Below are 19,479 nucleotides of genomic sequence, written 5' to 3'. Positions count from 1 at the left end.
AGAGCAATGGAGTGGAGTTTTTTGTTTACTGCTCAGCATCAAAGGATTCATGGTCCATGTATGTCAGAGATACAGAACATCGTGTTTGACGTGTAATCAAACTTTGACGGCACGTCACGGTCACAACGTTTGACGAAAAATCTATCTATGAGTTAGTTTGTATCTCTTTGAAGTTTATCTGATGTAAGCTCTGGTACAAGTGCCTCAAAGTAAAAATGGGGAATATGGCCAAAATGGCCACTTAATGCAAATTGTTGTGTTTTTTTAAATCCTTTCAATTTCAATAGGGCCTCACTGTCTGTCAGTGCCTGTCTGTGCTCGGGCCCTAATTAATGGTATGAAAGAACTGCCAGATTAAAATCTGTTCAAGAATATTTTCTACATTACAGGTGGGGTTAATGAAGATCACTGGAGCTTGACCTCATCTGACAGGGTTGCAAGGGTTCATGGGACCAAACAAAGTTGGGAACTGAGCTTAGCAAATGGCCTCAAGATTCAAATGTGCTGGGCTTGGCTGAGATTTGCTGATAATGTTTTGCTTAAACCAGGCTTTTTCTGACTTTTTACACCAACTCTATGCTGACCAGTGATCTCTGCTGTTTTCGTAAAATGTTCCCTCAGCGCTGCCTGAATGGAATTTGTCTCACAACACTTTGATGCTCCTGCCACAAAGTCCTTTGCAGCCCATCTGCAGAGAAGCCTTTGAGAACCCTAACCCGAACCCTGAGGTGCTTCATCTGCTCTTCGACCTGTGTTCTCTTTGTAGTCTCTCTGATCACATTGTGGTTATGGTCCAGTGCAGCATGGAGCTGCGCCTCAAAGCCCTCTGTCAGGAACTTTTTTCTCTTTGTGTCATACTTATGCTCACATTTCAAAATCATCTCACCAGATGCCCACTGGTGTGTGTACGTGATGTGGTGCAGGGCAGATATCCACTCTACTTCAGCTTCGTCACACTTCTGTAACATGAGCTAGCACAGCATGGATGCTTGGTGCTCATCCTCCAATCAAGTAGCTTCTCATTGTGGCACTTAAGCAGACTCTTTTTCACACAGTATACAATGTGCCACAGATCATACGTGATGTTGACATACTCCTCTCGCATTAATCTCTGAGCAGACAAGTGGCAATCAGTTGCTCTGGCACAAAGATGGAGACAATGTGTTCCCCCAGCTTCTCCAGACCTTCGACCTCTAGCCAGTAACTGCTCTTCACTTCTATGCAGTCACAGTCTCAACCACCAGCCCTGACTTTGGTTCAATCAGTGAACAGCTGCCATATGATGCATCGTGACCTGGGCTTTTTTTTCACTTCGGGGATGACATCATGCCTTTTGGATGTTGATCCACTGTGGAGGTGTTTAACAGACCTCGATGAATGGAGTGCATTTATTCCCTGTAACAAATACTGCAGGAACTGACTGCACTCCGTTACACCCTCAACGTAAAATAGGAATGCCAGGTATAGCTGTGGCCATTGTGCATTATGTCTTCACCTCCATCTCAAATCCATTATTACAAACAGTTGGCAGCTCCATAAGACATTGAACTATCCCAACAACACTCTGTGCAGAGTTCTAATAGCTCTTGTGTAAATGCTATGCTCTATCTGTCTTCTGGCTGATTGAACTCCTCACCCTCAAATTCAGTCAAGTTAATTTCCCTTTGTTCTTCACTCAGGCAAAATTCATCATCGGGCTCATCTACGCTGTGCACTCTCCTCATGGACCGACCCCTCACTGCTCATGCACTCAAATGATATCTCACTGTGGTGATGAAGCCCTTGGCATTGGGATGCTGACCAACACAATGAGGTAATCTACTGATGTACAGTAATGGGGTTGTTGATGAAGGAACACCATGTTATTTTTCTGTCATCAATGACTGTGTCAATGCTCACATTTCAGTGCCCTTTTCCTTCCCCCTCAATTTTATAGCTCAGATCAGTCTGGGTACTGACATTCACCATGTTTCTGCTGCCTTGACTTTCTTCCACTTCCTGACACGCTTAACCCCCTTTTCACTGGTCGAAAAACCCACTAACACCCACTTACATTGCTGTCTGCAAACTCTTAGGAGTGAAATGAGTGAATTGTCTTTTTTAAAAGCATATACCTGTTAAGGTTGATGTAGAATTATTAATTTTGTATTAACTGGCACTCCACATATAATATGTGAAATGAACTTGAAGTAAGGAAACAGATTTTATGACCTATATATTGCAAAGATGACAAAGCATAACTGGCTGAAATAAAAAATATAGTACTTGTCCAATCGTTTCTTTTCGTACAGCAAGCCCCACTCAAAGTTTCCTGTACTTTCATTAAGTATTACAACTTAAGGGGGGGGTGGGGGTAAAAAGTATGCCTCACAACCTTGTCCCAGCGGCGGAAGAGTACAGAGTTCCTGCAAAGGTTAGTTCCTGAGGAAATTGTCTGTGGTGGAAATGCATTTTATGTCCAATCAATTAAATTTGAACATGACTCCAATTAGTTTGTAGATAAATCTTAGGGATAATTAAAGCAAAAGGAATACATCGAACATTATTGGGAGGGCCACAGCAAAATCCTTAATACTAATCGATTTTTAATAAGCTAGAATTTTTTTGCTTTGTCATTGTTAAGTGGATATTGATGGGAAAAATACCATTTCTATCCAACTAAAACTAGACCTACAATCAAGTGTATTGTACAGTACATAAAGTATGGATACACACATGTATACATGAGCTGAAGAGAATAAAAGAACACAATGACTATTCATACATTTTACTGAAAAATGTGACAGTACATATATACACATTTGACTGTCTTAAAGGTTCAATCATGCACTGTATGTGAGTTTAAACCCATAGACGCACAAACACGAGGTTACCCTCTCCCCAAGGCTCAACACATGACATATATGTGTGTTGTCATGGCAACAACTGTCACGCCTCCAAGTTCTCCCTCTCACCCTTTTTCTGCAATGTAGTCGACCCAACGAGCGTCTTCATTAGATTGGAAATAGCGGAGAAAAAAATGACAAACAATAACTACCATTGTGTGTTTGTGTGAGTTCGTTCCCAGCATCTCTTTCCCTTCACTGTGTACACTCTCTATCCCTCTCTACCGTTCTATCCTCTTCCATTATCTCTCTCTCCATCAGCAGGTCATTGTGAGGTCGGGAGGAAAAATGAGGTGGCTCGCTGCCACTGATGAAAATCTCTCTCTCTCTCTCTCTCTCTCTCTCTCTCTCTCTCTCTCTCTCTCTCTCTCTCTCTCTTCTCATTTCAGTGATTTCCCATTTTGCCTCTTTCCTCTCCTCTCAGATCTTTTCTTCATATCTTTCTCATTCTTGTAGTTGTCCCTCTACACACTTGAAAAAGAAGAAATCTACAGTTACTTTTAGGAGTTTAGTGAAATTTACATCAATGTAGATTTTAGACTGAGCGACAAAAATACAGATACAAAATGCAAGGAACTATAATTATGCAGATCGTTTTCCGCTCCCAAATACACTGGATCCCAGAATGGCCTGTGTGGGTTATGCCTGTATGTACTGTATGCCTGAAAACTACTTCCTGCAATGTACTCACACGTGTTCAGCTGTCTTGAACAGGCACACAGGAAGGTGGAGTGAAATCCAGCTCTCAAAGAGGCGGGGGAGATAAGGTAGTCATTGGCATTAACTTTGTTAGGCGTTATTCTGCTTTCATAACAATAACTTAAAAAACATAATCTCACAGAAACTTTATTTCATTTCCAAAGTTGATGTTGATGTTCAATTTTGGTTCATGCAATTTATAATTTTTACAGTACGCTGTACCCACTCAAGATTTTAGACTTTAAATTTATTTTAAATGTATCACTTATTGGGCTCTATTTTGAATATTAAAGCACGTGGTCTAACGTACATCGCACAAGTGCATTTAAGGGTGTGTTTCAAATTGGGCATGTTTAAGGCATAGCACACAATTTCCTTTAAAGGTTCAGTGTGTAGAATTTATTGACATCTAAAGGTGAAGTTGCATGTTGCAGCTGAATACCCCTCACCTACCAAACATAAAAGAGAACCTGTAGAAACCTTCAGTTGTCATAAAAACTCAAAAGCTGTTAAGTTTGTCCAGTTTGGACGACAGTTAAAAACATGGCGGCCTCTGTGACCACTCCTGGTGTAAATATAAACTATTTAATTATAGAGGGCCCATTCTAGGGTAAGTAAAACAAAAAATCATACAATTTAGGTGATTACACACTAGTGAAAACATCTCTAGGATTATTTTATATAAAATGTCTGCCAACATATCCTTTTCTTCTGAACCTTTAAAGGCTGCATAATCTTGAAACGTTGCAGGTGGGTAAGAGAGAGGAAACTGTTTCACTTAGAAGAAATCATCTCTTTATGTATACGCATTGTGCTCCTGCCTGTTTAGACACATATTACCATCTCGATATTTCCCCCTTAAACCAAATATATAATATTGCCACAGTGACTTCGGAGCAGGTTTTTTGGTATGTTTTTGCTGCCTGTATACAGCAATAGACCAACATTGGGCCAGACCACACATCATTGGAACACCAACACAAGGGCACAGTGCATTTGAAAAGACAGATGTTAATGAGTGTAAGTGTGAAAGGAGCTATAGAGACAAAGAACCTTTCATGCTCACATTCCCACCAAAAGGCAATCAACGTAACCAGCTTGTCTTTGGACCGCAAGAGGAAGTCAGAGTATTCAGAAGAACAAGGCACAAGGACACAGGCCCGAGACGGACACAACTTTCGAACTGAGGACCGTCGTACTGAAAGGTGACAGGGCTAACCGCTGCACCACAACGTCCCAAAGTCCATTTTAAATCGTTGACTCTACATCTATGCATACAACGTGGTCTGGGTTCCTTGTGGTTCTGAGAAGTATTCGAGACAGATGTAGCTTTCAGATAAAAAGCTCTGAAAGTGAAATTAAACCATTATATTCAACTGTATTTTTTATTTAGTATGATTTGTGAACATTTACATGCCATGGTTAGCAGTTAAGACAAAATCTGTAAATGTTAAATGTCTTGCCTTGTAATGAATCATAAATTAGGAAAGTAATGGTTGTAATACAGACAGGGGAATGAATGCAAAAATAACTAAATGTTTATTATATATTTCATATATATCAGTATGTTTTTTATGTTGAATATGTACTGCATAAGTCCTAATAATGTTGTTAATGAAAAAAATATATAGCAATTGTAGTTTAAATTGTTCAGTGCTGATGCCCCCAGTGAATATATGCATGTAGTAAAGGTAGAAATAAAAAAGATTCAAAGATTCTCAACGTTCAAACTTCATGATTTGCTTTTTCCCCCTTTATGCTCATCACCGCTTTCAGCTGGAAACATCATACAAGGTTGAAAATGTCCAGCATGTTTCATACATTATTAAATGTATTCAATTATTTTATATAATTTTCTAATTTACAAAACCTAAATATGCTGAATTTAGTTTCAACTTAATTTCCAGTGGATTGATCTTCTCTGCACCACTGCACCATCTGCTGCTAGAAAGTGACATTATACCAACCAGCTGTGACCTGTAACAACCAGAGTCACTGTTTGTTGTCATGCTGGCATCAATAATGTGATAAAAATAGAAAATAAAATAAAAACATATAAAAGCAACCAGGGAATATTAAATGAATTTGAATACACTGAATGGTCAAATGGACAATACTTTGTGTTTGTGTTCAGACACTAAATTCAGCACCTTACAGTTTTATTGTATTGGTTTGATTAATATATTGTTTTAATGTTTTATTTTATATTTTTATGTACATAATATATATATATATACTTAGACAGTATACAGTATATGTGAGTTCATATATATTTGTATGATTGTGTATGTGTGTGTGTGAGAGAACATGTGTTTTTATAATATATTCATGAACAAAATAACTTCAATATATATATTTATTATATTATTAATATTATGTACAAAAAACAATAGCTTTCTAAATGAAGTAAATTAAATTAAAATAAAGGTTTTTTTTAATTTGTTTTCATTCTTTGTTTGTACCTGAGAAATTACCAAATAAAACCATAAAAGAGCCGCTGTATATTTTAAAACAATAACATGAAATTAAAGGGCAATTTCACAAACTTTCTAAAAAAAACAACTTTCGATTTATTTGTTTGTAGACACACACACCCACACACACAGGCATTATTTGTTATATTTTTTGTAGAATCATTGGACTGATTTCCTCCATCTCTACATTCACAGCAAAAGGTACGTGACGGAGCAGAGTGTGCTTTCACTGTCAAGTTAGAGAAATTTGATTTGTCACAAAAGAATACAATGATGATAAATCCACACACTTCTGGGGTCACATGGTAACCAAATATGTTATTATACTGTGTTTCTCACAGCAAATGAAAGCCATACATTTCAGCACACTTTCAGGTTTCAGGTTATTTATTATAGCTGAATCCCCCGCTGATCCTCAGATACTGACGCCAGCTGTAATTTAGTGTTCGGTATTCACACTGACTTTATGCCTCAGAGCAGAGCTTCCCTCTGTCTCTCTTTTGCATTAAGCATGCCACATATGACATGTTACCTGCTATGCAAGATTCACACAAGAATGTCAGCTGTCTGACAAAAGCAATATGCATTAATCAGTCTTAAACACACAGTAAATCTGTGAGCTGCCTTACCTTACCACTGGCAATATTTCCTGCAGTTTCTGTGTTAAGGCCTTCATAAAATCCAGCCCTAGAACCAGGAGCTAACAGCTAACACACCTCTCTGCACTAACAGACAGGTGTACTTCTTGAGATCATGAATATTTTCCAATTATTACTTTTTACTTACAGTTGATGCACAGAAACCATTCCTCATATCTCCTTCATTTTGTTTCTTCCTCATGTTTGTATACACTCACTAATGAAAGCCATCAATAGAAGCTGTGGCAGTGATTAGAGTATCAAAGCTGCTCAAAGTTAACAATATTAATGCAACAGATGAATGATGCTTGACATGTTTCAGGGTTGAATCTGCAGTATGAGGAGAAAACTGGCTACCAAGCTCTATCTGGTGGTAGAAAGTAGAACTGCAACCACAAAAAAGATGTGAGGATCAGCTGTCAGCGTCACCAAAAAGCTCAAATAAATTCAAGTGAGAACAAGTTGAGTTTCTGCATTTGAACACATATCCAATATCGATATACTGGTACAAATCAATGCTGAGGTTTCAGCCTCAAACCAGTATTTTTTTTAACTGAACATTCACTCATCAATCCATGAGTGAATGTTTCAAAGTGAGTGCATGTTTCAAACTTTCTTTTACTAATTTATCAAAAATCTAAATCTCTCACCGACAAAGAAATTCAGACCCTTAATTTGGTACTTTGTAGAAGCTCTTTTTGGTAAAAATCACAGCTTGTGTCCTCTTGGGTGAATCTCTACAGGCTGAGCCCACCTGGATTTTTGCCGTTTATCCCCAATCTTCTTGACAGAACCTTTAAATCTCCATGAAAAGGGATGAGATGTGTCTTTGAGCTGCCATCTTCGGGCTCTACACAGATGTTCACTGGAGTTTAGGCCTGGTCTTTGACCAGACAACTCAAGATTAGTGACAGACTTGTTCATAAACCACCAGCACTTATTTTGGCTGACAGCTTTGGGTCATTGTTGTGCTCAAAGGTGAATCTCCTTCCAGATCTTAGGTCACATGAGCAGGTTTTCTTCACCTCTCTGTATTTGGCTACATTCATCTTCTCCAATCCTTCTGACCAGCATCCCTGTCCCTGCTGCTGAGAAGATTTACCCAGGTGATGAGTTATAAATGTCGTGTCTTGAAAATAAATAATTGTTTGAATCAACAGACAAGATAATATTTCTTGAAATGTTGATTCAACTCCAAACAGCCTGTCATATAGATGTCGTGGCTTTTATCTGACTGCTCTATAATAACGGTCTGATTGATAGTGTTCTGTTGAGATGGCCGTCCTTATCCTTGGTCAGTCAAGGTTGATCCCAACGTCTCCTCCACCCTCACACTCACCTCCGGCTCGGCACCAGGCTGCATGCTGAGCCCAATACTTTACTCAATTTATATTAACTACTGCACAGTGGTTCATATCACCAATTCAATAATTATATTCACAGACAACACCATGGTGGTCAGATTCCCTTCAGGAGGAGATGACGCTTCCCTTCAATCAATCAATACATTTTATTCATACAGTTCATATTCACAAATCACAAATTGTCTCATAGCACTTAGCAAGGTGCAACATCCTCAGCCCTTGACCCTCGACTAGAGTGAGAAAGAATTACAGAAAAAAAACAGACAAAATAATAGGGAAAAAAACATGATGAAGAAACCTCAGAGAGAGCTGCACCCCTCTCCCAGGACGGATGTTATAAGGTGAGGTCCGGAAACATCCAATGTCTGTGCTCCTCTTGTCTACCAACACCACGGCTGCTGTCAAAAAGAACAGCCGTGTATATATACTTCCGAATCCTGAGCAAAAAGCTGCTAGTGACCTTTCATTGCTCCACAATAGAGTATTTGGACCATCACAGTGTATGAGTTTGTTGGCTGCTCGGCAGCAGACAAACAGTTCTGTCCAGGGTTGTTAACACAGGACAAACCATCAGCTGCTCTCCTCCCTCACTCCAATACTCTGCAAACACCCACTGTACCTGTGCAGAACCAAAACATCCGGCCTCCGTCTGGCTCTGCCCTCAGGTGGAGCTACAGGCCACTAAAAACCCCTGAACAGTTTTTCCCTCGGGCCATTCAGTCTCTAAATCAATATACAAAATAAAAAACTGTCCTAGTGCAACTGTCACAGTGGTAATAACATTTTCATTCTGTTTCACTGTATTATTGACCTGTGCAATGTTTTCTATGAATTGTAGGAACTGTACAATGACCGCTGGGGAACCTGCTGACTGAGGCACTTTAGTTGTTTTTTTAACTATTTTAGTATTTTTTTTTAACTGCATGGTATAATTTGTGGGATTAGTTGTTTTTTTTTAACTTTTATTTTGATTCTTATCCACCAACCTGGACTAGCACTCTGAATTTCATGGTAATTTTTACTATACAAAGTTAATAAAGATTTTCTATTATTCTATTCTATTTTTAATGGATATTTTCTCTAATCTCTGCAGAGTACGACTGCATTTCTATGTCGTTTAAGGGAGAACATCTGTGGAGTTAAAATGATTGTATGAACATTACATCCATTTTCCACAACAGATAATTCAGACGTCCTCCTGAAAGTCAAACATTTTTTTTGCATAAAACATTTACCGGCAGGTTTATATATTTAGAATCATTTTAAGTGATCAATCACTTTCTTAAAAAGTCTCCAGAATTGTTGTAATACACAGCACAGCTGGCGTTATTAGCATTGCATTTTTATAATTGATATATAATTGGTGTTATTCATGTGAACAAGACTCATAATAACTTATAAACATTTGTATTTACATTAAAGCTATTGTGTGATCATGAACCGTGTCATGTTGTGAATGTTATGTGTAGATTGGAATATATCCTAGCCTAATCTTTTATTAATTTAAGATCCAATATATAACGTATGTAGCTGCTACATCTGCTGCTGCTATCGAGCAATAATTATAAGACTGAGTCGTGACTTAAAAATGATTAGAACTTTATCCCAGCTTACAAATGACCATATGAAAAGGGTTTTTTGTGATATCCTGAGCCGGATGCAAGTCGCCAGCAGATGGCAGTATTGCATAGGCAGAGGCAGGAGACACGCACACACTCAGGTCAAGACTCAACAATTTATACGGCCTCTTTACTACATCACTAAATTTAACCTTATATGAGCCTATAAAAAATATATCCCAAAACAGAAGGTCTAGAAGTGTCAATATAATTATTTACCAAAGGAACATAACTTCTATAAACTCTCTTCCTGCATATAAATGAACTGCATTGATAAAAACAATCAAATTAAGTCAACCACGCTCAGTCCCATGCTCCCAGAATGCAGGCTTACTTGTCGTCCCTAAAGTCTCTAAAAGTTTAGGAGGAGCCAGAGCTTTCAGCTTTCAAGCTCCTCTCCTATGGAATCATCTCCCAGTTACATCTCGGGAGGCAGACACGATCTGTACGTTTATGTGTGTAGGCTTAAAACCTTCCTTTACGAATAAAGCTTATAGTTAGAGCCGGTCCAGGTTTGTCTTAGACCTGCTCTTAGTTTGCTGCAATAGGTCAAGAATGTCGGGGGACACATGACAAACGGAGCTTCTCTTCCCAGCTTCTCCTTCCTCTTTAACATCCTGATCACATCAAAGAAATGAATATCTCGTCAATACATGTTACTGTAGTGACTTCTTCCCCAGAGTCCCTTTGCCTTAACGTCTGCAGTGGATTATGATGGTGGATCGCGTTCAGATATCGTGATTGTAATGGTGGATCCGTATCAAGCTGGCTAATCGTGATAATAATGGCAGATCCTGTATCGTGTTGGCATCTGATAATGGTGGGGGACCACAATCGAGGTGGCAGCTGATGGTGGATCCTAATGGCGACAGTGGACAATGACTGTGGGCTATTGTGGTAACCGATCTTGATGGTGGATCCCGATCGTGGTGACTGCTGACCATAGACTATGATTACAACAAGACTGCTTGATATACAATATTACGCGTCAGATACTCGACCATTACAGACAATAATCCATCAATTCATTGACCTTCCATTATGCTACAAAGTGTGTATTCTAATTAATGCTGCAAGTACCCTTATCTTGCTGATGTTCTCCTTTACACGTGACATCTATTGCACTTCTGTCCGTCCTGGGAGAGGGATCCCTCACATGTGGCTCTCTCTGAGGTTATTATGTTCTTTTTACCCTGTTAAAAGTTTGTTTTAGTAGTTTTTCCTTACTCTTGTTGAGGGTTAAGGGCAGAGGATGTCACACCTTGTTAAAGCCCTATGAGAAAAATTTGGATTTGTGAATATGGGCTTTACAAATAAAATTTGAATGATTGATTGATATTAGATGTAATGAATGTTTGATACTCTTTCTAATCTTGAGAAGGTGTGCATGAAGCTTTGATATTTTTGAAGTGATGTTGCTCTGATGTGTTGAAGCCTCCTATTGGCTAATTTGGTGCTTGGAGGAGTGCATTGTGGGAAGACATGAGGATTATGAATCCAACCAATATCTAAGATGTAGACTGACAACACATAATTTACTGTGTCCAACATCATATTATGCTTCAAGATAGTAGTAAATAACAACATTCATTATAATAAATATTAATAGTGTACATGTAATGATAAAAGACTGCTACTATAGGGTGACCAAGATGGGTAATAGTATAGTGATCAGTAATGATGACCTGAGATACATTACCAGGTGAAAGCTCATTTAGCAGGTTTTTGTGAAGGGGGTCCTTGTTGAGCTGCTAGAACCAGACAAAGTACATTTGTGCTTGTGTGATAACATTTCGCATATTCCTACTCTGTAAGAACAAAAGCCTGCTATGACATTTGAATATTCTGGTGATTTGGCCGGAGGTCTAAGAACATGTAAAGTTAATAATACAAACTGAACATATTTGATTAGCCCTTTAATGATGATGTGCCTAACAACCCAAAGCATTAAAATTACTGAGCTGCAAAGCAAGGATTAGCTCAACAGTTTACATCTCTGTTTATGACAACCTACTTTTGTCAGCAGTTCTTTTTAAAGCAAAGACTCAGCTCCACTCAAGAATGACCTCAAAACCTTGAAAACCTGCTGGCAGCACCACCATCACCACTACCATCTGACATCAGATGCCTTGCTAAAGACAAACATCTCCAGGAATCATATCATAGAGTAGAGTTGAAAGTGAAATCCCTGTACAATAATAACCTCCTGTTTTCAGCCCTGTCTGTGTGTTTGATGGTTGGTTTGTAAGCAAGATTACGCAAAAACGAATGGATGGGTTACCAGGGAATTTGGTGGATGGATGCAGTATGGGTCAGGAAGGTATTTGTGTAAGAAGACAGTCACACAACTGTTCCTGGTCTCTCTCTTTTGTCCACCTCTTTACCACCAATCCTTTCCTCTCTCTGCCATTTTCTCCTCTCACCCTAACAGGTGTTGTGATTATATCAAATGTGATTTGCTTGCGGGCTCATATCCGCTGCATTAACGCACACACATACAGGATGTGGAATGAACTTATGTGACCTGTAGTATTGCTCAATAGGGCAGAAGCCTGCGTTATCTAGACAATTGTCAAACTGCTATTATTTGCATAAATGTGTGGTGTCAGTTATTGGTTTTCACTTCACTGGCTGGTGTTCAAATGCTTCTTATCTACGAGAGGTGAGATCAAGCGTAGTTCCCGGCGACGACACAGGCCGCTCACATAGTGTCTGGCTCTACAGGTTTCTTCTTGTTAAAAGGGATATATTTTTCTCTCCAGTCATCAGCTCTTGCTCGTCAAGGGAACTGTTGGGTTTCTCCATAACTTTGTATGAACTTGACTTGAATTTAAGAAATTAAGTTAAGTTGCAGATCTGGGTCAGGGGTTGTATCCAGGAGTTGTTTTTCTTTCTTTAACATTATGATGTATAGGGCTTTACATTTTCACTGATTTCCCCGGGAATGAATCATGGATCTTGTTGAAAAAAGATCAGGTTGATCTAGGTAACTCACATAATAATAATAATAATAATAATAATAATAATAATAATAATAATAATAATAATAATAATAATAATAATAATAATAATAATAATAATAATAATAATGACATTATTTCTATAGCACTTATCTAAACAAAGTGACAAAGTATAGATATTCTGTTCAGTCCGATTGAAGAGCCAAATCATAACATAAAAAGGTTGGCTGATCTCAGGTTACAACCCGGATTATAGGGAGTCAAGAAGCCAAGAGCTGCGAAATGTATGCGGGACCCATCCCATTTTGAGCTTTAAAAGTCATCAATAGAATCTTAAAATCAATCCTGAATTTAACTGGTAACAAGTTAAGGAATCAAAGAATTGGCGTGATATGAGCCCTATGGTTTACTATTGTTTATATTCGAGCAGCAGTGTTTTGAACAAGCTGCAAACTAGTTATCACAGATCGGCTGAGGCATGTATACAGGGTGTTGCGGTAATCCAGGCGGGAGAAAAAAAAGGCATGTATTCACTTTTCTAAGTCCGAGAGAGATAGAACCAATTTGATTTTGGACATTTTTCTACTTGGAAGTAACAGGATTTAATGATTTGATTAACATGTGTTTTAAATTTCTGATGAGAATCTAATGTAACACCTTGATTTGTAGTTGTAGTTTTAATATTGGCTGCCAGGGGACCGAGAAATGATAGGGGTATGCCTGCTAGCTGGTCGGGGTGAAGATTATTACTTCAGTTTTATTTGAATTTAAAGGGCCCATATTGTGGAAAAAAAAAATGTTTGTGCTTTTACTATCCGTAATGACTTGAAGAGGGTCAGTAGGGACCCTCAAAGTATGAAAAACAGTCACTTTGCTGACTTTTTCACTGTCCATTCTAAGAAATATGTTCGGAACCTCTGTACTGTAACTCGGGACATTACCCTTACATTCGCAGACTGCTTAATCTTGAACAAACATGAGGATTGTGTAACTTACTGTTCAGAAAGATCCTGTTGTATCCGACTGTAAATATGTGGCTGGTCTTCTCTTCTATAGCTGCAAACATAACAACGTGTCTTTCAGCTGTGTTTACCAGAGAGATTGTCTTTGAGCCAGAATGAGACCGGTGATAGCTGTGGTCACGTGTCACTCAAAGTGCAGTCAGCCAATCAGAGGAGGGGCTCAAGAGGCAGTCGAAAACAGCCTGTTCTGTCTGCAGCTCTAGAGAGAGGCAGAATAGAAGACATGGATATACACATTGCAGTAGTTTTTTCGTGTTTAAACTACTGATATATCATCTTAGGGGTACCAATACCTCAAATTAAATCCCAGTAAGGTGTTAAATATGGGCCCTTTAACTAAAGGAAGTTAAGTGGCATCTATTCCTTCCCAATAATTTTGGATATGTAAGGGTTTTTTTTTTTTTAAATGGGGCTTTAATTTTGTGGGAGTGATTTGTCAAGATTTGGCTTTTTCAAAATAGGTTGAATGGTAGCTTTCTTAAAATAATCAGGGACTCAGCCTGAGGAAAGGGAGCAATTAATAATTCTAAGGAGACAAGGGTTGGTAATAATGTTGTTCTGTCACACAAATGTGAACTATGTTTATCCTTGCAACAGCGTCCCCTTGGGGCAGTTCAGATGTGTGTTGTGCCGGGGTCAGGGAGTGATTCCCCCGGAAGTGACGCAATTTACCTCTATGTGTGGTTTTATAGACGGGAGCTCTTAAGTTGTATCGCCCTCCTGCGGCTAACGCATTTTCTTTTTACGAAATTTCATTAAAGTTCGCTAAATACCCACCGTGGACTTCTTTGATTGTTTACGCTGGCTGGATAGCTAGCGCCCCGCTAGCGAGACCTGCACAACTGTCATGGATATTTTGCTTAAAGAAAGATAAAAAAAATGTCTAGAAGTGGCTAGAAGGGCATAAGGAGCAGGGTTTCTATTGATGGTTTTAAAAAGGATTCTGGGATTATGTGGATTACTGGTGATTAGATTAGAGAAATACTTTGCTCTTGCAGTTTTAATTTAGTTATTAAAGGAATTCAGGAGGTCTTTCAAATACAAATATTGGACATGCAGTTTTTCTTTTCTCCACTTCCTTTCTAATTTTCTGCACAGCCTTTTGAGTTCTCGTGGCCTGTCATCAACCCATGGAGAAGTGATAACAGGTGATTTCATTCTTGTTTTAATAGGGGCTATGATATCTAATGTGGTTTGGCAGGTATTATTAAAGCCTTTGAGTAAAATATTCGGATCGGACAACTAGTAAGGGTTATGGTCAAGAAGACATGTGGAAAGATTTGATGAGAATTTTGAGGCACTTTATTCATTTAAAATGCTTGAGCTTTTGGTGGTTTTGTGGAACAGGGAGTCAAACTCAACGCAAAGATATCTACACTACATAGACAAAAGAATTGGGACTCGCCTTTTAATCACTGAATTCAGGTGTTTCATTCAGTCTCATTGCCATTGGTTGGACTGTAGGCCCCTAAGTTCCAGTGAAGGTAAATCTTAATGCTTCAGCGTACATAGACATTTTGGACATTTCTATGTTTCCAACTTTCTGGGAACAGCTTGGGGAGGGAACCTTTTCCAGCATGACTCTGCCCCAGTGCACAAAGTAAGGTCCATAAATACACGGTTAGGTGAGTTTAGTGCGGAAGAACTTGACTGGCCTGCACAGAGCCCTGACCTCGACCCCATAGAACAGCTTTGGGATGAACAAGAACTGAGATTGCAAAAACGCCATCAGTGTCTGACCTCCCAAAGGCTCTTCTGGGTGAATGGGCAAAAATTCCCAACAGGCACGCTCAAAAATCTTGTGCAAAGCCTTCCCGGAAGAGTGGAAGTTGTTGTAGGCGCAAAGGGGGGGCCAACTCCATATCATGACCTATGGATTTAGAATGGGATGTCATCAAAGCTCCTGTAGGTGTCCCAATATCTTTGTCCATTAATGTATGTGTGTGGTGCAGCTTAGTTGAGTACAGACAGACTGTTGGGTCTTGGTGGTGGTATGCACTCCAATGAGAGCCATTCTAGTTTAGTGTGGACCTTTTGGGATGAACAGTAATCGAGAGAGCTCAACGTAATGCAAATTAAGAAACCATCTTCATCAATTTGACAACACATGTGCTGTGAAAAGACACAACACACGCAAATACAGACATGCGCTGCAAAAAATCTAAACGACAACTGGAATGTTTCAAGGGGGCCTAAAAAAAGTGATTAACCTGGCTTTGTGAAGTTATTGTAGTCTGCTACTCCTCAGTGGTGATGGAAATTCACAAAGCATTAAACTACAGCCAGGTTCAGCACCTTTTTCGGGTCCCCTGGAAATATTTCCCTTTTGTCGTCTTGTTCCTGTGTTGTTTTTTTGAACTTATTTTTTATTTAGTTTTCAACAAGACAATATGCATTTCCAGACAGTTACTTTCTTTGTCCATTTTTCAACTGTATACAATATTGTTATACATGGTATTCAAGTACAGTGTGCAATGCATAGAAAGAACAACAAACATCAAACAGTGCTCACTCCAAGAGAAAAAGAGGGGGGATAAGAATAGGAATTAATGATTGATTACATACATAATTTATTAAATTAAAAGAGGAAAGAAAAAAGAAAAAACAAGTAAAAATGAAAAGAAAACCAGGGATAAAGAAATAGTAATTGTCCACTCCAGAATGTAGTAGCATAGGCGCTATATATGCTTTTCAGAGAGGATGGTGTAAACCCTCATTGTATTAATAACACAGAGACAGGACCCCATCGTTTAGTAAAGATAGACTTTTGGAACCTTAATGAATATGTGATTTGCTCCATTTGGGAGATGTCCCATACTTTTTGGGTCCATATATTGTCTGTGGGTAGGGTTGCAAAGGGGCGGAAACTTTCCGGAAACTTTCCATGGGAAGTTAAACTCGGGGATTATGAAAAAAAAAAAAAAAAAAAACGCAAATTAAACGCTGAGCAATAAAAACATCATTCAAAACTCTATTTTAAAAATGTATGGAATGCAGCACACCCTCCACTGTGCATTCTTCCATCACATGCACAGATAATTCCCAGCATCCTGCACACTATAGCAGGGCTGATTGAGGCCTGCTGTAGTGTGCAGGACTAGTCAGGTAAGTTTCGATGATATTACTGGGGACAATATATTAGCATGCTGATTGAGGATTGCTCATCTGTTCATCTAGCCTATTTCTATTCATTTATCCATCAATTGTAAAATATTTTTACAGACGATTCCACTTGTTTGGCTATTTATATCTCTGGCATTGCATTAGTGTGTTTTTACAAACTTTTTTCTCATCTTATTCTACAGAACAAGGCCACGTGCAGAATCTCATGTGTTGTTACATTTCACCCCAACCAATGTAGAAGGAAAGGCTGTGTACATTTGCAAATACTGTGCAAAGACCTATGTTAAGAATGCCACAAAGATGCAGAAGCATATAGTCTCAGGCTCTAATCAGCCCATGACAAAACAAAATGTTTATATTTATGTCTGTATATGACAAGGCAAATACAGTTAGTAAAATTTCCCACAACATTTCCAGTTAATTCCCGTTAATTCATGTATATTCCCGTTAATTCCCATGGAAAGTTTCCAACTTTGAATATTTCCGGAATTTTGCAACCCTATATGTGGGTCGGTCTGGTTTTAACCATTTGATGGATATATACTTCAATGCTGCTGTGAGTAGTGTGTTTAGCAAGTATTATTTGGCCTTCCCGTCTGTTCCTGTGTTTTGAGTTACATTTTGAGGATAGAGTGTGTTTCACCTCCACGTCTCCTCCTGAGTGGGTGGGTCTGGTTTTGCTTGTGCCCTCAGTAGAAGTAAAACTTCACATCCCACAATGCACTCGCCACGCTGTCCATCCGTAACATCCGGCAGTGCTGTTGGCGGGCAGAACGGGAGCTGGTGCTGGTTGTTAGCGACGCTGGGGCTATTGTGTGATTCAGCAGCGAAGCACACTGAGGAAAACCAGCCCGCAGACCCCCGCCAGGCCCCCGGTAGCACCGTGCAGCAGCCGGCGCGTCCTTGACCTGTTCCCCGGTTACAACGCAGGATCGCATCGGTGTTTCTCCTCGGGCCCAACGCAAGCCCACTCGAAGCTTTCCCCGTGAAGGTAAGACTCACTGGCCGCGGTGAGAAAACACACCAGCCATGTTGCCCCCTGGCTGCAGGAGGAGGCCGCCACACAGGGTTTCTTGTTCGTTGTGTGTGTGTGAATCGCTAAATTGCGCGGTGTAATCTGGAAAATGTCCGGTTCTGTTTCGGGATTCGTCGGCTGTGTTTGTGGCGCCAGCAGCAGCGTGCTCGTGCAGGCGCTGGTGTGACGCTGCTCCCGGGAAGCAGCAGGGCTCTTTGTGGGTCTTTGTGTGACTTGTGCACATCGAACCTTCAGTGTGCAGGTGTTACAGGTCCGTGCAAGTGTGTGTGAAGCTGCGGCCGTCGCGGTGGGTTCGGTGTTTCATCTGGTTGCAGGAGAGGGGCGTTTTACTTCCACCACAGCAAACACCTAAAACATGAGGTGTTGGAACGACACACACACACACACACACACAAACCCACAACTTGTAGGCTGTCAGAATTCGATTTTTTTTTTGTATAGTTGTGTGCTTTCATATGTAAGACTGAACTGTGTGAGTATATAGTTGAATGTCCGGTGGTGTGTAGCCGCTCCAACTCGAGCTGGATAAAGTATAAACACTCGGCGCCACCGCAGCCATTCGTGTCTTTTCTACCACATCTGGCCCGGGTCACTAGCACGAGTGAATGGGAGTTGCACGGGTCCATCCACACAACGGCACCATTCCGCGCTGTGAAACCTCACTTCAACATGGCGGCTCGCTCCTGTGCTTTTCCTCGGAGCCTGTGAGTTCAAGTGGAGCCTGTGCTCAACCCTCCCCCCTGTGTTTCGGGGGGCGCCATTGCTGTGCAGAGATCCCACTCTCTCAGGTGGGCTCCGTCCGAATACTGTCACCCGAGTGCTGCCTCCTCATGCACCTCAGCTGCAGCAGCAAGTGGCCGTGGCTATGTGCAAATCCTTGAAGCATGTTCCTGGTTTGCTTTGGGCAAATGCAGCTGGAAGTGGTGAATCAGTATGAGTCAGTATTTTGTTTTTAGTAGATAAAGGGGGGCTGTTCAACAAGGCACCAAACTTGCATATATTACATTATTCAAGATGCTTAAACTTAACTTAGTGTAGCGAAGCGGTGACTCGGGTAGTTATCGCCACCTGAGGAGTTTCACCTCAGGAATATTACTAGGTGAAGTGTGTGCAACAGCACTGGTTCGTTTGAATCACTGGGGCAAGACGTGTTTAAATCAATAAGGAACTCCTTTTAATAAACAAAAATGCATATAATCAAGACACAATAAACACACAAAACAAACCAAACACTTGAGTTAAAATATGTAGTTATTGGACAGGTGCTGTGGCCCGGAGGCAGCGACCCAATTCCTGGTGGAGGGAGTTTTTCACGACCCGTTTTGTTGGGTGTGCTGTGTCACGGGTGGTTTGTTTTATTAATCCCATTCCCCCTTTTGTTTGGTTCTCGTCGCCACGGTGAGTCACAGCCCTGTTGGTATATGCATTTTTGTTTATTAAAGTAGTTCCTTATTGATTTAAACACGTCTCTTGCCCCAGTGATTCAAATGAACCAGTGCTGTTGCACACACTACACCTAGTAATATTCCTGAGGTGAAACTCCTCAGGTGGCGTTGTAGGCAACCATAACTACCCCGAGTCACCGCTTCGCTACATTCGCATAGTGCAACTTCATAGTGGTTGTCTACCGCTAGTAAACTGTTGATTATTTGTGCCCTT

General features: G+C 40.1%; 1 protein-coding gene across 1 annotated transcript in view; it reads left to right on the top strand.

The window, feature by feature from the left end:
• cbx1a (chromobox homolog 1a (HP1 beta homolog Drosophila)) overlaps positions 1-19,479 on the top strand; it is an 85,236-nt gene that overhangs the window by 55,826 nt on the left and 9,931 nt on the right. The window contains exon 5 of the mRNA XM_061089772.1: positions 17,674-17,775. Within this exon, the coding sequence (XP_060945755.1) occupies positions 17,674-17,775 (102 nt within the window). The remainder of the gene's footprint in view (positions 1-17,673; positions 17,776-19,479) is intronic.

This window comes from Limanda limanda, chromosome 17 (genome assembly GCF_963576545.1).
Source record: "Limanda limanda chromosome 17, fLimLim1.1, whole genome shotgun sequence".
Taxonomy (NCBI): domain Eukaryota; kingdom Metazoa; phylum Chordata; class Actinopteri; order Pleuronectiformes; family Pleuronectidae; genus Limanda; species Limanda limanda.
This window is presented reverse-complemented; position numbering and strand designations above follow the sequence as displayed.